We start from the raw sequence: 14,302 nt of genomic DNA on the forward strand, positions 1-14,302 counted from the left end.
TTTCGCGGCTTTTTTTACTGACAAGATTTGGTTGACCAGCATATCTAAAGTGGCTAACACACTATCGCACCGCACCGTGACCTTGGAGCGTCGCACCCATAAGTGAGAGCGAGAAAGAGATATCCCAAAAAAACATAAATGTTAATTGAGAGCCAAGTTCAATATTAAGAATATGTGTCGTTGTTGTTGCATTAAGGTCGCGGTGCGGTGCAATAATGTGTTAGCTACTTAAGAGTAGACTTACGCGTGATTCAAACGCTTTATTAACGCTGATTAAGTAACGCGCGTTGTAAAAGCGCTCGTGCGTATGAGGCCTTAACCCATTCATGGCCACGAACCGCCGAGCGTACACAATACGCCAGGCCACCATACAAATCGTTTTTGGCTAAAACGCATGACTCAGCTTATGGGTCTCGAGCCTGGCGCGAACGGTAAATAAATCGCCGCTTATGAAGCCGGCCAGTTGGACAGCATTATGCAACATTTTTACTAACCACCGATTTTCTGTGCCTATCAAAAAAGAAACTAATTATTGCAGTTTGTAGGAGTGAATATTTTTACTTTCTACAAGCGTTTAATGTCTGACCAAGCTAAGTTGGCAGCAAATTTTATAGCCCAGCCTGTGCAAGTGTTAATTTAAACGTCATAATTTCATATAAGTATGACATTTAAATTACACTTAGGTACTCAGCCTGTGCTATCAAAATCGCTGCCAACTTAGCTTAGTCTGATTCTATTTAACTTGCCGTGTTTTTTTGTTGTTGTTTTTTGGGGCAAATCTTGGAAGTTAAATTAGAACCGTTTCCCGATTTAGATGAAATTCAACAAAGGTGAGTTCAGGGTTCCAGAATTCGTAGTCAGGTCATTCGGATGAAGCAGGTTCGGGGTCCAGTTCATAGCACAGTCGGTCAGGTTAGGCGGGTTCAAATTCCGGTAATCCATAGCCATGGTCACAAAATACGAAATCACTAAACAGCACAGGAGGAGTATAAAGTCGCCAACGAATAAATCGTGACTAAATAATATTTTCCATGTTACTCCAAAATACATCTCTAATAGGGGGGATGGGATGAATCACATCTTGAACTCTTGTAACAAATACCACATGAAAGATAATACCGCCGCCGCCGTTCGGATGCATTCCTTGTTTATTATCCAAGTGTGTCCGATAAGCTTACACCTGGTCGGTCATTATCTTTGTTTTGGTAAACGCCATTATATTAGTAACAATAGATAACTTAAAATGTATTATAGTACTTACTTTCTAATCTGCCGTAGAAACCACGATGTTTGAAAAAACTTGTAAATATTTGTCACAAACTATTTGTTATACAATACATATTAGTTAGTGATGACTGTTTCAACCGCCTTGTTCTATATTGAAACGAAAAAAAATTAACTTTAACATCATTGTTAGTAGGTAATTGCCTAAGATACAATACAACGACCACCAAATATTATGACATAAAAGTACAGTGGGAAAAAATCCTCGTTGCCTTACCCCTCATACAAAACAAAATATTATTATACTACGGCTTGGTTCCTACAAATTGTTGCTTACCATCATCCAAACAGTAATCAGTTGTAAAATGGTACAATATCAAACAGCTTCAACATGAAATAAGCTTTAAAACCAGCCAATAAAGTTTATTTTAGCCTGCTACGGAAACATTAGCAGTTTTTACAAGTAGCGCCAGGCCACGGTGACCCATACCTTGAGCCCTGTCAATAACTTCTGAAATATATATATTTTTTGTATTTTTTCAATATAGATTTTTCTGTTTGCTTGCATCGCATTTTGTATCTAGAATTTCAGTATATTTACTATATTGCACTGATAGTAAACCAAACTTGAATATTTGAGACCCTGTTTTCATTAAAAAAAACGTGTATATAATTTTTATCCTAATATGCCTTATAGAAATGATTGTTAGCTTATATGTTACTTACGTTATTACATCAAATTACGTTTCGTTTAAGTTTAAATCAGAATTTATTCAGGACTCACATGTGAGTCACTGGCCCTGCGGAACTGTTTGAGCATGACCCATACGCTGAGTCGCTGGCCCTGAATGGGTTAAACGAGAAAAAAATGACGTACGATACCATTACGATACCATTAGTCCTGCGTTTAATTAATTTACTCAAACAGTCTGCGAGATTGTGGGACGTTCCGAAATAGTAAAAATAAAATATTCAAAACCCTCAGTTTGACCCCGCACTTGTGAGTGATGAATAGAATAGTGGAATGACCGTTTTTGTAAGAATATATTCTAAACTGCTAATAATATTTATTATGCGCCAATAAAACTCCAAAATACTCGCTTATTATTTTTGCACTATAAAAAGTACCAGTAATATTACAGCTTTGGAACGACTTCTTGTTTTTGACGTTGACATTGACAATGAAATTTTATTATTTGACACTTTGACAAGTTTGACAGAAGACGCACCATAGACGCATGCATTGGAGAATTTGGACTATTTGGAGAAGACATGGAGAACTTCGCGGGTAAAATTTCCAAGTAAAATAATAAATTAGAAACATTTGTAACTTCCAATTCAAGTAAAGAAATCAGAAATGTTGAACATTTCGGACGTTACCCTCCAAGAAACAATAGAGGATCTTGTGCCATCATGTGTGTTTAACGAAATAGCATGTTTCGTATTTTACGACGACCACCCGGCACAAAGTAAGATATGCGATATCACTATATGTACGAAGTATGGAGAAGTTAAAGAATACTACAAGTGTGAAGAAGTATCGTCCCTGTTTCTTGGCAGTGAGATTAAATTTACAAAGATGAGTATTCTTAGGAATAACCAAGGACAGCTTTTCTACCTGTTAGCGTCACAGAATGAAGTGATAATTTTATCCAGAAAAGACAAACTTGCAGTTCATAAAAAAGTGTCAAACGTTGATTATTACGATATTAATGACTGCGCATGTAGAGGTGAAGCATGCCTTAAAGTTGTCTTAAAAGATGATGCGGTGCCTTTAATATTTGATGATAACTTTGAGAATTTAGGTGAAAGAGCTGCAGCTTTAAGTGGAATGCATGTTGACGACTCTTTGCCGATTCTCACACAGCTAAAAAGGAAACTCAGTCAGGCTCGATATAGTATACAATGCAATGAGAAGACTTGGAGAGAATTTATGGATTTGCGGAAACTTACAGCTTTTGCTGCATCAAAGAAATTGCATCCAAACTTAGATGATTCCATGATAAATGAAAGCTGTAATCAGGTATTTATTATCAAATAATCTATGCATGTTACACCTAGCTACAAAATTGCATGGCCACTTTATGAACAAATTCATTAAAGAGTCTTTCTATGGAACTTGCTAACTATGACACTTTACATACCAAATCTCTAATAGCGAACTTGTATTTTATTATGCAATAGGCCCCTGCAATTGTCTCTTAAAAGTACCTCATACAACTTGTAAGCTGCTTTGTTGGGAACCTTGTATTATAAGTATAATAACTAGCTTCTGACCATGATTTATCTGCATGGGATGGTCATGATTATTGATAATAACCACACATCGGTAACTCGTGGCATTTAGATAGCACTTAAAAGATTAGTTTAATTACGTCCTTTTTTATTTTAGTGGTTTCTTTTTCTCAACTCGTATAGGAAGAACATCACTAGTCTGTTAGAAACTGTCAAGTGCTACCTAAGTGCCACGAGTTACCGATGTGTGCTCATCACTAATCTTTTAAGTGCTACCTAAATGCCATGAGTTACTGATTTGTAATAATAACTATCCTATGTCCTTCCCCGGGTCTCAAACTATCTCCATACCAATTATCATGTACTTAAATTGGTTCAGTGGTTTAAGTGTGAAGAGGTACCAGACAGAGTTACTATTTGTAATATTAGTAGGGACTAATATAACTATAAATTACAAAATTTCCAGGTTCCTGAGCAGCTGAAACTGATATCACGGACTCCAAATGTTGCCGTTTGTAATAAAAAAGTAGTAATCACACTGAATGTCATCAATAAGGGTAAAATGTAAGTATGAACCATCATTTTCTATAAAAGAAATTGCCTGGTTTAATTTTTGGGAAAAGTGAAGTACATATTTTTATAAGGCAGAGGATATATACTTCCCACAATGATTCTGAACTTTGTATGAAAGTGATAGGGTTTAATTTTGCATAAAATCTGAGACCCCCCCATATGCTTAATGAGTGTTACTCTTAATTGAATTCAATCTAGGCCACTAACTAATACAAGTAGTACACATACAAGTAACATAAGTAGTACTTTCATTCGTTTTTACTTTTAATTTACTAAAATATAGAAAGATTTGTTAAATACCTATGGTAGACCTAGACTAGTCTGCCCATATAGTACACCCGAAACAGTAGTACTACCTAGATTCATAGTAATCTCCAAATTGAACATATTATAGTTTGTGTGTTTTTATTTTTATATTAGTATGTCTTTGACATGTACGTTTACACTATATTAAACATATTGAATTGAATTTATATCCACACCATTATATTTTCCAGGCCCCTCCACGACATTGCCATACTGCTCCACTCCAAACAACCCTCGATAGTCTACGCTACCCACCTATTCCAACACACAACTGTCAGTCCCCGCTGGAAAGAAGCACACAAACTACAACCAAATATACAAACAGCCATAGTAGCTGTTGTTGATCTAACTGAACTGCAATATAGCACAAGTAGATTAGAGTTAAATGGAGTAATTTCTTATAAAAGAGGGGGGAAAGATTATTTGATGCCATTTGATTCTGTTGTGTTGTCATATTCTGAGTTTATGGGGAAACAGTATGATGTGCTGGCTAATGAAATTAGTAAGTATATTTTTATGATAAGTAGTTCATAATAAAAATTGTCAATGTTCATAATTATTTATGATATGACCAGTTCAGCCTATTTTGTCATCATAAGGGGGCGTTTCCAACAGGATGCGTAGCGAGTGATGTGTTTGTTAAGAACCAATATGGTGGAAACGCAGCCTTAAACTGCAGATGACCTTGGGTTCTATTCCCAGTATGGGCATTTATTTGAAACCGTTTTTATTTTTCTTGCATGTTTTTTTTTTAAATTGTAACTAGAAAAAAAAATCTACAATTTTCTTCGTTTTTAGATGACACCAGCATCCTTCCAGTTCTGGCCACCTGTAAAAAGTTAGAGCTGTCTTTAAGAATAATAGACAACGCGTCAGGACTGACATTGACTGACATTTTCTATCAACACATGGCAATGGAATGTGTGGCTGGAGTGAGCAATGCTGTTATACATACGATATCTCCATATCACGTGCTGCATGGTGTGATGGTCGTGTTTGAGGATGAGAATGCTGTTCGTACACCTATAGCAGTGTATGTCAGGTAAATTGTATTTGTTGTGTTGTCTGACTGGCGACTGGTCTGGCCTAGTGGGTAGTGACCCTGCCTGTGAAGCCGCGGTCCTGGGTTCGAATCCCAGTAAGGGCATTTATTTGTGTGATGAGCACAGATATTTGTTCCTGAGTCTTGGGTGTTTTCTATGTATTTGTATATTATATATATCGTTGTCTGAGTACCCACAACACAAGCCTTCTTGAGCTTACTGTGGGACTTAGTCAATCTGTGTAAGAATGTCCTATACTAAATAAAAAAAAAAAAAAACTTGCACATGTCGTCGCCCCCATGGAAAACTCACGTATCTGCTATTTTTACAAAATTGACTTTTTGATATAAATCTGCACCAAATAGGAGAATACACCTTCTCACAAATTTTCATAGATCTAACATTCATGGTTCCAGAGTTACATTTGTACAAATCTGAATGTTTATATGTTTGCACCCATGGTAAACTTACAACTTTTAGCTAAGGTATTTTTCCGGGGACGATTATATGGATCATGAAAGATTTTGTCCCATAGTAAACTTACTAATCGGGCAAATTCGCATATTCACTGTGTCAAATATTATATATATATGAAGAAAGTAGCCTATAGCAAATAAACGAATCTAGTTGTTTCGTTACTTTACTATGGTGGCGATTATTACCTAGTACCTAACATGAGTAGCCTACAGCAAATTTGCGAATCTGGCATATTCATAACTTTGTTATGGTGGAGATTATTACCCAACGACGTGTATAGTCTACTGCAATTTTGCGAATCTGGCTAATTCGTTAATTTGTTATGGTGGCAAGTGTGTTTGTGTTCGTAATGTTATCCAAAGTAAATACGCGAATCAGGCATTTTCGCAAGTTTATGGTAGTAATTTATAATTTAGTAATGAAATCACATTTCACATTTTTGCGAATATACCTGAATCGCATTTTAGTTAAGGTAAAAAATTTAGAATAATCGTTATAATATAATAAGTTTTGTAAGGAATATAATTTATTAAATACAGTGTTCAGAAAAAGGCACTATTCCAGCATGTATAGAGACATATAGGAAAATTTTCAGATCATATAAATTAAAATTTCATGTGCCAAAAAAAGACTTTTGCAAATATTGCGTGCCATATAGAAATGGAGAATGTGAAGAGGGGTGATTATCTCCAGCACCTAAAACGAAGAGATGACGCTTTTTTGCGCCGAGACGCTGACAGACAAGCAGCAGTGAATGACGTGAAAACTTTGGCATTCAACTTTGATTTAGAAGCAGTTCTCCAAACACCTAAAGGGGCAGCTGGGCCCTTTTTTTATTTTCGGAAGTTAGCTGTCTATAACTTAACTTTTTATAAGTTTGATGATCAAGATGTTGACTGTTATACGTGGGATGAAACTGAAGGTAAGCGAGGTAGTGTCGAAGTCGCAACCTGCGTATACAAATATATTTTAGACAAAGAAGGTATCACACATGTCAGAATGATGTCAGACTATTGCGGTGGGGAGCAGAAAAATTACCACTTCTGTTGCATGCTTCTGCACCTCGTTTCGACACATGAAATGATTGAAATAGTAGATCACGTCTTCTTTGAATCCGGGCACAGCCACATGGAGTGTGATTCAGTTCACTCTAAAATTGAACAAAAGGCTAAAAACGTACCAGTATATACACCAGATGGATGGACTCAAATAATGAGATTGGCTAGAACGATTCCCCGTCCATTTAATGTAAACGTCTTGGTTCATGATGAGTTTTTAGACTTTAACAGTAATGAGGTGCAATTTGCAAAGGATACCAATTCGAAACAACAAAAAAAGAAGAAGAGAACTAAAAATAACGAAACCATTGAGAATGGATCATAGGACGAAACAGGACAAAAAGTTATGACTAATTTCTATGATGCAGTATGGATTCAATATCGTAAAGAAAGTCCCAAATCAATTTTCAGTGATTATGATGACAAACACTTCACAGAGTTAAAATTAAAAGCAGAAAGGGGAAAAAGTGCCACATTATTACCTATTCCTGCTTATGATAAAGGAATGCCTATTTCAAAAGCAAAAAAAGGTGATTTCATGAAACTATGCCGTGATAATCAAATACCTAAATACTCATATTTTGCAAACCTTCCAGTTTCTGAAGAAGTAATAGATCGTTTGCTGGAACCCGATCAGGAAGAAGATTTGTTTTTTTTTTAATGAAATGAACACTTGTTCCATACTTCTTTTGTTTATGAAATACTTACACTATATTTTATAATGTTTTTTATTGGCCTAACCGTCAGGCCTATTCAAACGTGCAGTCGTGCACTGACATCAAACCGATACTATTAGAAATATCAGTGAGAGCGAGACGCCCGTGATAATGCATGACAGCTAACTGATATGATTCCAATATCATTTTTAATATTTTTTATATCGGTTTTATGTCAGACAGAGCACGTTCGAATTGGCCTATGTAATAAGTGATAGCAAATTTTAAATAGAAAAATTCATAATTCTACTAAAAGTGTCATAAAATACTGCTTTTGTATTCTGTGAATTCTGTGATACAATCGCATATAATATATTATAAGATATTACTGGGATCAAAAGTAAATACCTACTAACGTATTCACAACTTCACATGCACCATAAGAAACTTACGAAAATGAAATTTCCGTAACTTTACATTGGTTCAAAATGTTTGGAATGTATTTTTTACTTACGAAAGTGACATTTTCATCAGTTTACCACGGTGTATAAGTTGACCTTTTTTTACTGTCTATGGAGTTACAAAGTTGCGAAAATGCGTTTACTTCTGATTACAATAGCGTAATGTATATCTCACAAATGGATCATATAATGCATACATTTTGGAACCCTTATGTATTTAAAATACCAGTTCAACCGCAACATTGACTTGTAAAAAAAAAGTTAAACAAATTTTACAGCTTAAAATCCTTCCCCTCAAAAATGTGTTTTTTGCAGATAGGTGAGTTTTCCATGGGGGCGACGATGTCACGGTCACCTGCATTAATAAGGGCTAGGGTCTTTTTGCTCACCAGTTGGCGCCACTGTTAATGGTGGTCCAGAAAAACAGATCTCAAAATTCTTTGCTTATTTTTATAAAATCAATATGTTGTAATATACATAAAGGTATTTTAACGTTTACATTTGCCGTTTTTTCAACCTGTTTAAATTTGCATATATTTTAGTTGGCACTTTTTTTAAACCACTACCATTTATTGAGCTATATCTATTGTTTACCACGGTTATAATCAAAGATGGACAAAGATTTACCACAATCTATCTATACATATAATAAAGCTGAAGAGGGTCGAAAGTCTGTACATAGAAGATATTTGAAAAAAATTTGGCTGGGGATACTTAGAATCGATAACAGAACACGTTCCAACAGTTTTTAGAATTTTTGTCTGTTTGTCTGTTTATCTGTTTGTCTGTTTATTTGACCGCGCATCACGTGAAAACGGCTGAACGGATGTTTATGCAAACTTTACTAATCTGTCAAGAAAATCCCTGGCCACATTTTAGGCTAGAAAAATTCAACCCCTAAAAGGGGGGGTGGCCACTACACTCAATTAAGTTATATTTGCATCTGAATCTTATGGCGCTAACTTAAGAAAGTGGTGTAAACTTTTTTTTGTGTACTTTGTAAAAAAAAAACAACATTTTTCGTAGTCAATGTCAAACGTTTTGCAAATACATATTAAATCACATTTATAGACGGGTCTATCGCGGGTTTATTGACAATAATTAACATTATTGTGAAGTGGGTGGTTTGAAAATATGATGTCTACCCCAAACTTTTTCATACACTTTTCGTCGGGTAGTTGCACAAATCTCTATTTTGACATTTTGTTGGGACATCAGTTAGCTGCGACCACGACCAGTGAAACCTGTGTCGAAACGTCGGTAAATAAAGGTAATAAAATAAGTTTCAAGATAGGCCCGTCTATAAATGTGAGTTAATATGTGTTCAAAACGCGAAAGTTTTTAAATATTATGTATATATCTTTGTAAATGTCAAACAATTTGGGACTTGCATTTTAAACGCGTTACCATACCTTTCCGAAAAAAAAACTATTTTTTCGCGAAATTCTCGCAACGTATTGAGGTTATAAGGTAGCACGGTCTCAGGAATCTGAGGAAGAATCCCGTGCCTGGGAGACGTTCACGCAGTGCGAAGAACGGTTGACCGCTCAGCGGATTCGCACGACAGACGCGCTCGACGGTAAGTACTGTGGTACATCAGTGGATACTGGAGAGAGTCGTACGTCTATACTTACCTACACATGCGCGGATATTGGCGGAAATCGAAGGTGAACAGGCAGTATATACCTAAATCCATTAACACTGTCTTGGATGAAGGCAACGTCACAACAGACCCTCTGGAGTTCCTAAACCCATTGAGTGCTTCAGGGCTCCCAGCACACACATTTACCTACATGAATACTATTGTTCTGTGTTAAAGCACTGACAGCCTGAACGCTTCGGACCTTACGCCCTACGCGGAGCTCGGCTTTCGCACTTAGACACTTATACTATTGTTCTGTGATTAAGCACTGACATCCAGGAAGCTTCGGGCCTTCGGCCCTACGCGGAGCTCGGCCTTCGGCCTTCGCATTAAGACACTTATACTATTGTTCTGTGTTTAAGCACTGAACCTGGACGCTTCGGGCCTTCGGCCCTACGCGGAGATCGGCCTTCGGCCTTCGCATTTAGACACTTATACTATTGTTCTGTGTTTAAGCACTGACAGCCTGAACGCTTCGGGCCTTCGGCCCTACATGGAGCTCGGCCTTCGGTTTTCGCATTAGATATCCACACCAAAATTTCACGTAAACATTGCGGCTGTGTCCCTGACATAGCCTCTCTCAATTTTTTCTATCAGAAAAATTCGCGCTCGCTGCGCTCGCGTTTTTCACTTTTAAGGTTAAGCCTACTTTGATAAAGGTGGCATTCTGGGTACCCTACCGAGCGACTACTGTAGTAGTAGTACTTAAGCACTCTAACGTCCTGGACGCTTCGGGCCTTCGGCCCTACGCGGAGCTCGGCCTTCGGCCTTCGCAATCAGACACTTATACCATTGTTCTGTGATTAAGCATTGATATCCTGGACGCTTCGGGCCTTCGGCCCTACACGAAGCTCGGCCTTCGGCCTTCGCATTTAGACACTATACTATTGTTCTGTGTTTAAGCACTGACAGCCTGGACGTTTCGGGCCTTCGGCCCTACATGGAGCTCGGCCTTCGGCTTTCACATTAGATATCCACACCAAAATTTCACGTAAACCATTGCGGCTGTGCCCCTGACATAGCCTCTCTCAATTTTTTTCTATCAAAAAAATTCGCGCTCGCTACGCCCGCGTTTTTAACTTTTAAAGCTAAGCCTACTTTGATAAAGGTGGCATTCTGGCCACCCTACCGAGCGACTACTACTACGACTTAAGCACTGACATCCTGGACGCTTCGGGCCTTCGGCCCTACGCGGAGCTCGGCCTTCGGCCTTCGCAATCAGACACTTATACCATTGTTCTGAGATTAAGCGTTGACAGCCTGGACGCTTCGGGCCTTCGGCCTTACATGGAGCTCGGCCTTCGGCTTTCGCATTAGATATCCACACCAAAATTTCACGTAAACATTGCGGCTGTGTCCCTGACATAGCCTCTCTCAATTTTTTCTATCAGAAAAATTCGCGCTCGCTGCGCTCGCGTTTTTCACTTTTAAGGTTAAGCCTACTTTGATAAAGGTGGCATTCTGGGTACCCTACCGAGCGACTACTGTAGTAGTAGTACTTAAGCACTCTAACATCCTGGACGCTTCGGGCCTTCGGCCCTACGCGGAGCTCGGCCTTCGGCCTTCGCAATCAGACACTTATACCATTGTTCTGTGATTAAGCATTGACATCCTGGACGCTTCGGGCCTTCGGCCCTACACGAAGCTCGGCCTTCGGCCTTCGCATTTAGACACTATACTATTGTTCTGTGTTTAAGCACTGACAGCCTGGACGTTTCGGGGCTTCGGCCCTACATGGAGCTCGGCCTTCGGCTTTCACATTAGATATCCACACCAAAATTTCACGTAAACCATTGCGGCTGTGCCCCTGACATAGCCTCTCTCAATTTTTTTCTATCAAAAAAATTCGCGCTCGCTACGCTCGCGTTTTTAACTTTTAAAGCTAAGCCTACTTTGATAAAGGTGGCATTCTGGGCACCCTACCGAGCGACTACTACTACGACTTAAGCACTGACATCCTGGACGCTTCGGGCCTTCGGCCCTACGCGGAGCTCGGCCTTCGGCCTTCGCAGTCAGACACTTATACCATTGTTCTGAGATTAAGCGTTGACAGCCTGGACGCTTCGGGCCTTCGGCCTTACATGGAGCTCGGCCTTCGGCTTTCGCATTAGATATCCACACCAAAATTTCACGTAAACCATTGCGGCTGTGTCCCTGACATAGCCTCTCTACATTTTTTTTTATCAAAAAATTTTCGCGCTCGCTACGCTCGCGTTTTTAATACGATTTTAAAGGATAAGCCTAATTTACTTAAGGTGGCTTTCTGGGCACCCTACCGAGCGACTACTACTACGACTTAAGCACTGACCGCCTGGACGCTTCGGACGTTTGGCCCTACGTGGAGCTCGGCCTTCGGCCTTCGCACTTAGACACTTATACTATTGTTCTGTGATTAGGCACTTACAGCCTGGGCGAAGCTGGGGAAGGGCGAAAAAAACTATTGGTTTTGGAGTGTAGTTTTGTTTAGTGCCTACCTAATTGTAAAATATTTTATCTGGCTTCAGTCCGCTAATCGTATCGATCTGTCAACTTTACTTCAAGTTCCGCCTCCAGGGGAGAGAAAGAGAAATTAGGGATGAATTAGCTTACTGACACAGACCGAATTCCACGCGGGCGGAGCCGCGGGCACAGCTAGTTATGAATAAGTAGTGAAAAAAGCGATAAAAAAGCTTGAAACCCCCAAAACTTCTATGCATTTGACCACAACATTTGACATTTTGAGAGACCTCCCACTACACTAGCGCCCCTAGCGGCGATATTACACGCGGTAGCCCCGATTTCTTTCACATGAACTGAATGAAAATATCTGACTCAATAATCTTAAAGTTTTATACATGAATAATCTTTCATCATCATCATCATGAACTTAAGAGTTATTCTCTTGTCGGTGGAGTATGTTCTAGCTTTTCCTGTCTTGCGCCAGCTCTTTGACTCCTTGGTTAATAATCTTTATTATTTATATTTATTTCAGGTCACATAATCAGGTGCTACCACTGATACACTACATCCACGAAGCCATTCCACATCGCATCATTATAACGCCACCGAATCACAAAATAACAGCCAACGAACACTCCTTAAGCAAATATAATGAAGAACTCACAGAAAAGAAAGAAAAAATAGACTATGCAAGCAACGCTCCGTCTATGCTACGCCAAACGGCTATGATTTTAGAGTATTTAGATAGTTGTATAGTCAAAATGAATGAAAGCAAAGATGCTAAAGTGCAAAGCAAAATAGGGAAAGAAATTGATTTATTTGCCGGAGGATTGGATTTTTTTACGGAGTTTAGAAGTGAATTGTTGGCCGAATCAAGCAAAGGTTTAGGTTTGAAACAGTGTGAAGTGAAACCAGTAGATAGTGAGAGCATGTTTCTGGATACTGAGTGAGTTTTGTTTTGTACCTTATGTTGATCGGGCTAAGGTTTAGAGTAGCGTAATTGTATTGTCGCCTGTGATATTATACTTAAAGAAATACTATAAATCTGACTATGAGTCGGTTTTTATTTTATAATAAAAGAAGTTAAAAACATGACAATAGTTTTTTAAGATAAAATAAAAGAAAGGTTTGTTTTTAATACATTTTAATTCTTGTTCATCACTGTTTCGAACTAAATAAATAAAAACCTATTTAACATTATGTCACATAAAAAAATACAAAAATGCTTAATATTCTAATTAGGATTTGTTGATACACTAACTTACATAAATCTTACAGTCAGAAAATAAAAAACAGCATTATAATATAATATTCATTTCAGTTATAAAATTAAACATTTAACTAGAATACAAAAATATTTTACAATAAAAACTTCATTTAGGTATATTATAATAACAGATTTATTGTTTTGAGCATTAAATGTTCACGTACTATTTCTAAATTATTTATTTAAATTAAACAATGTCCTTATAATACAAAAATACACACAAGAATAACTTGTATAATTGTTTAAGTATACTAAGTACCCGGTTTTACCTTTGTTGTTATTAGCACCATAACATCAGCGTTTTAAGTAACAATAGGTATAAAATATATTAAACTGTACAAAATTAATAGGTAAGTTGAATTTTTTATTTTAATACATCACATAAAGACACTAGGTGAGGGTGGGGAGGGTCGATCCCTAGGGGACACTTGGTAAACTTCATTTTTAATCAAACCAAACGAGATACATTTTTTTGCACTGGTAACACTCATTCATTCGTTCCTAACTTCACGTTCTGTCATGGCACTGTATCGGAAAAGTCAGTGGTTCAAAAATGGCGGACGGTGAAAGATTTTCTGCGTATTATATTCAATTTTCGGTAAGTTTTAACTGGATTTATTTTATAATATGAGATGGAAATGATGTTAGTGAGTATGCTTATTTTATTTGTTGTTTATTGAAGTGATGATTAACTTGGATTCATTGATATACGCGAACACACGTTTCGAGTACGGCACGTTTTATAATCTTACTATGTATGGGGAGACTTTGTCTTTTTCTTCAGGGGAGATATGATTCCAGGATCATGTCACCCCCAAATCGATCAAGTATACATTGTAATAAATTTACTTACAAAATGATTCATAGAGCTATCATAAATATTTTCTTTTCTTTAGTAAATCATGCCGCAAAAGTACGACC

The 14,302-nt window shown here is 37.7% G+C and overlaps 1 protein-coding gene across 1 annotated transcript; it reads left to right on the top strand.

Moving 5' to 3' along the window:
* Positions 1–2,572: 2,572 nt before the first annotated feature.
* Positions 2,573–13,119, top strand: LOC134655384 (uncharacterized). Its single transcript, XM_063510843.1, has 5 exons — positions 2,573–3,247; positions 3,926–4,023; positions 4,530–4,840; positions 5,137–5,380; positions 12,647–13,119. Exons 1-5 carry the CDS (start codon positions 2,582–2,584, stop codon positions 13,062–13,064), a joined length of 1,737 nt encoding a protein of 578 aa, XP_063366913.1. The 5' UTR covers positions 2,573–2,581; the 3' UTR covers positions 13,065–13,119.
* Positions 13,120–14,302: the final 1,183 nt, after the last annotated feature.

The sequence above is a fragment of the Cydia amplana genome, chromosome 16 (assembly GCF_948474715.1).
Source record: "Cydia amplana chromosome 16, ilCydAmpl1.1, whole genome shotgun sequence".
Taxonomy (NCBI): domain Eukaryota; kingdom Metazoa; phylum Arthropoda; class Insecta; order Lepidoptera; family Tortricidae; genus Cydia; species Cydia amplana.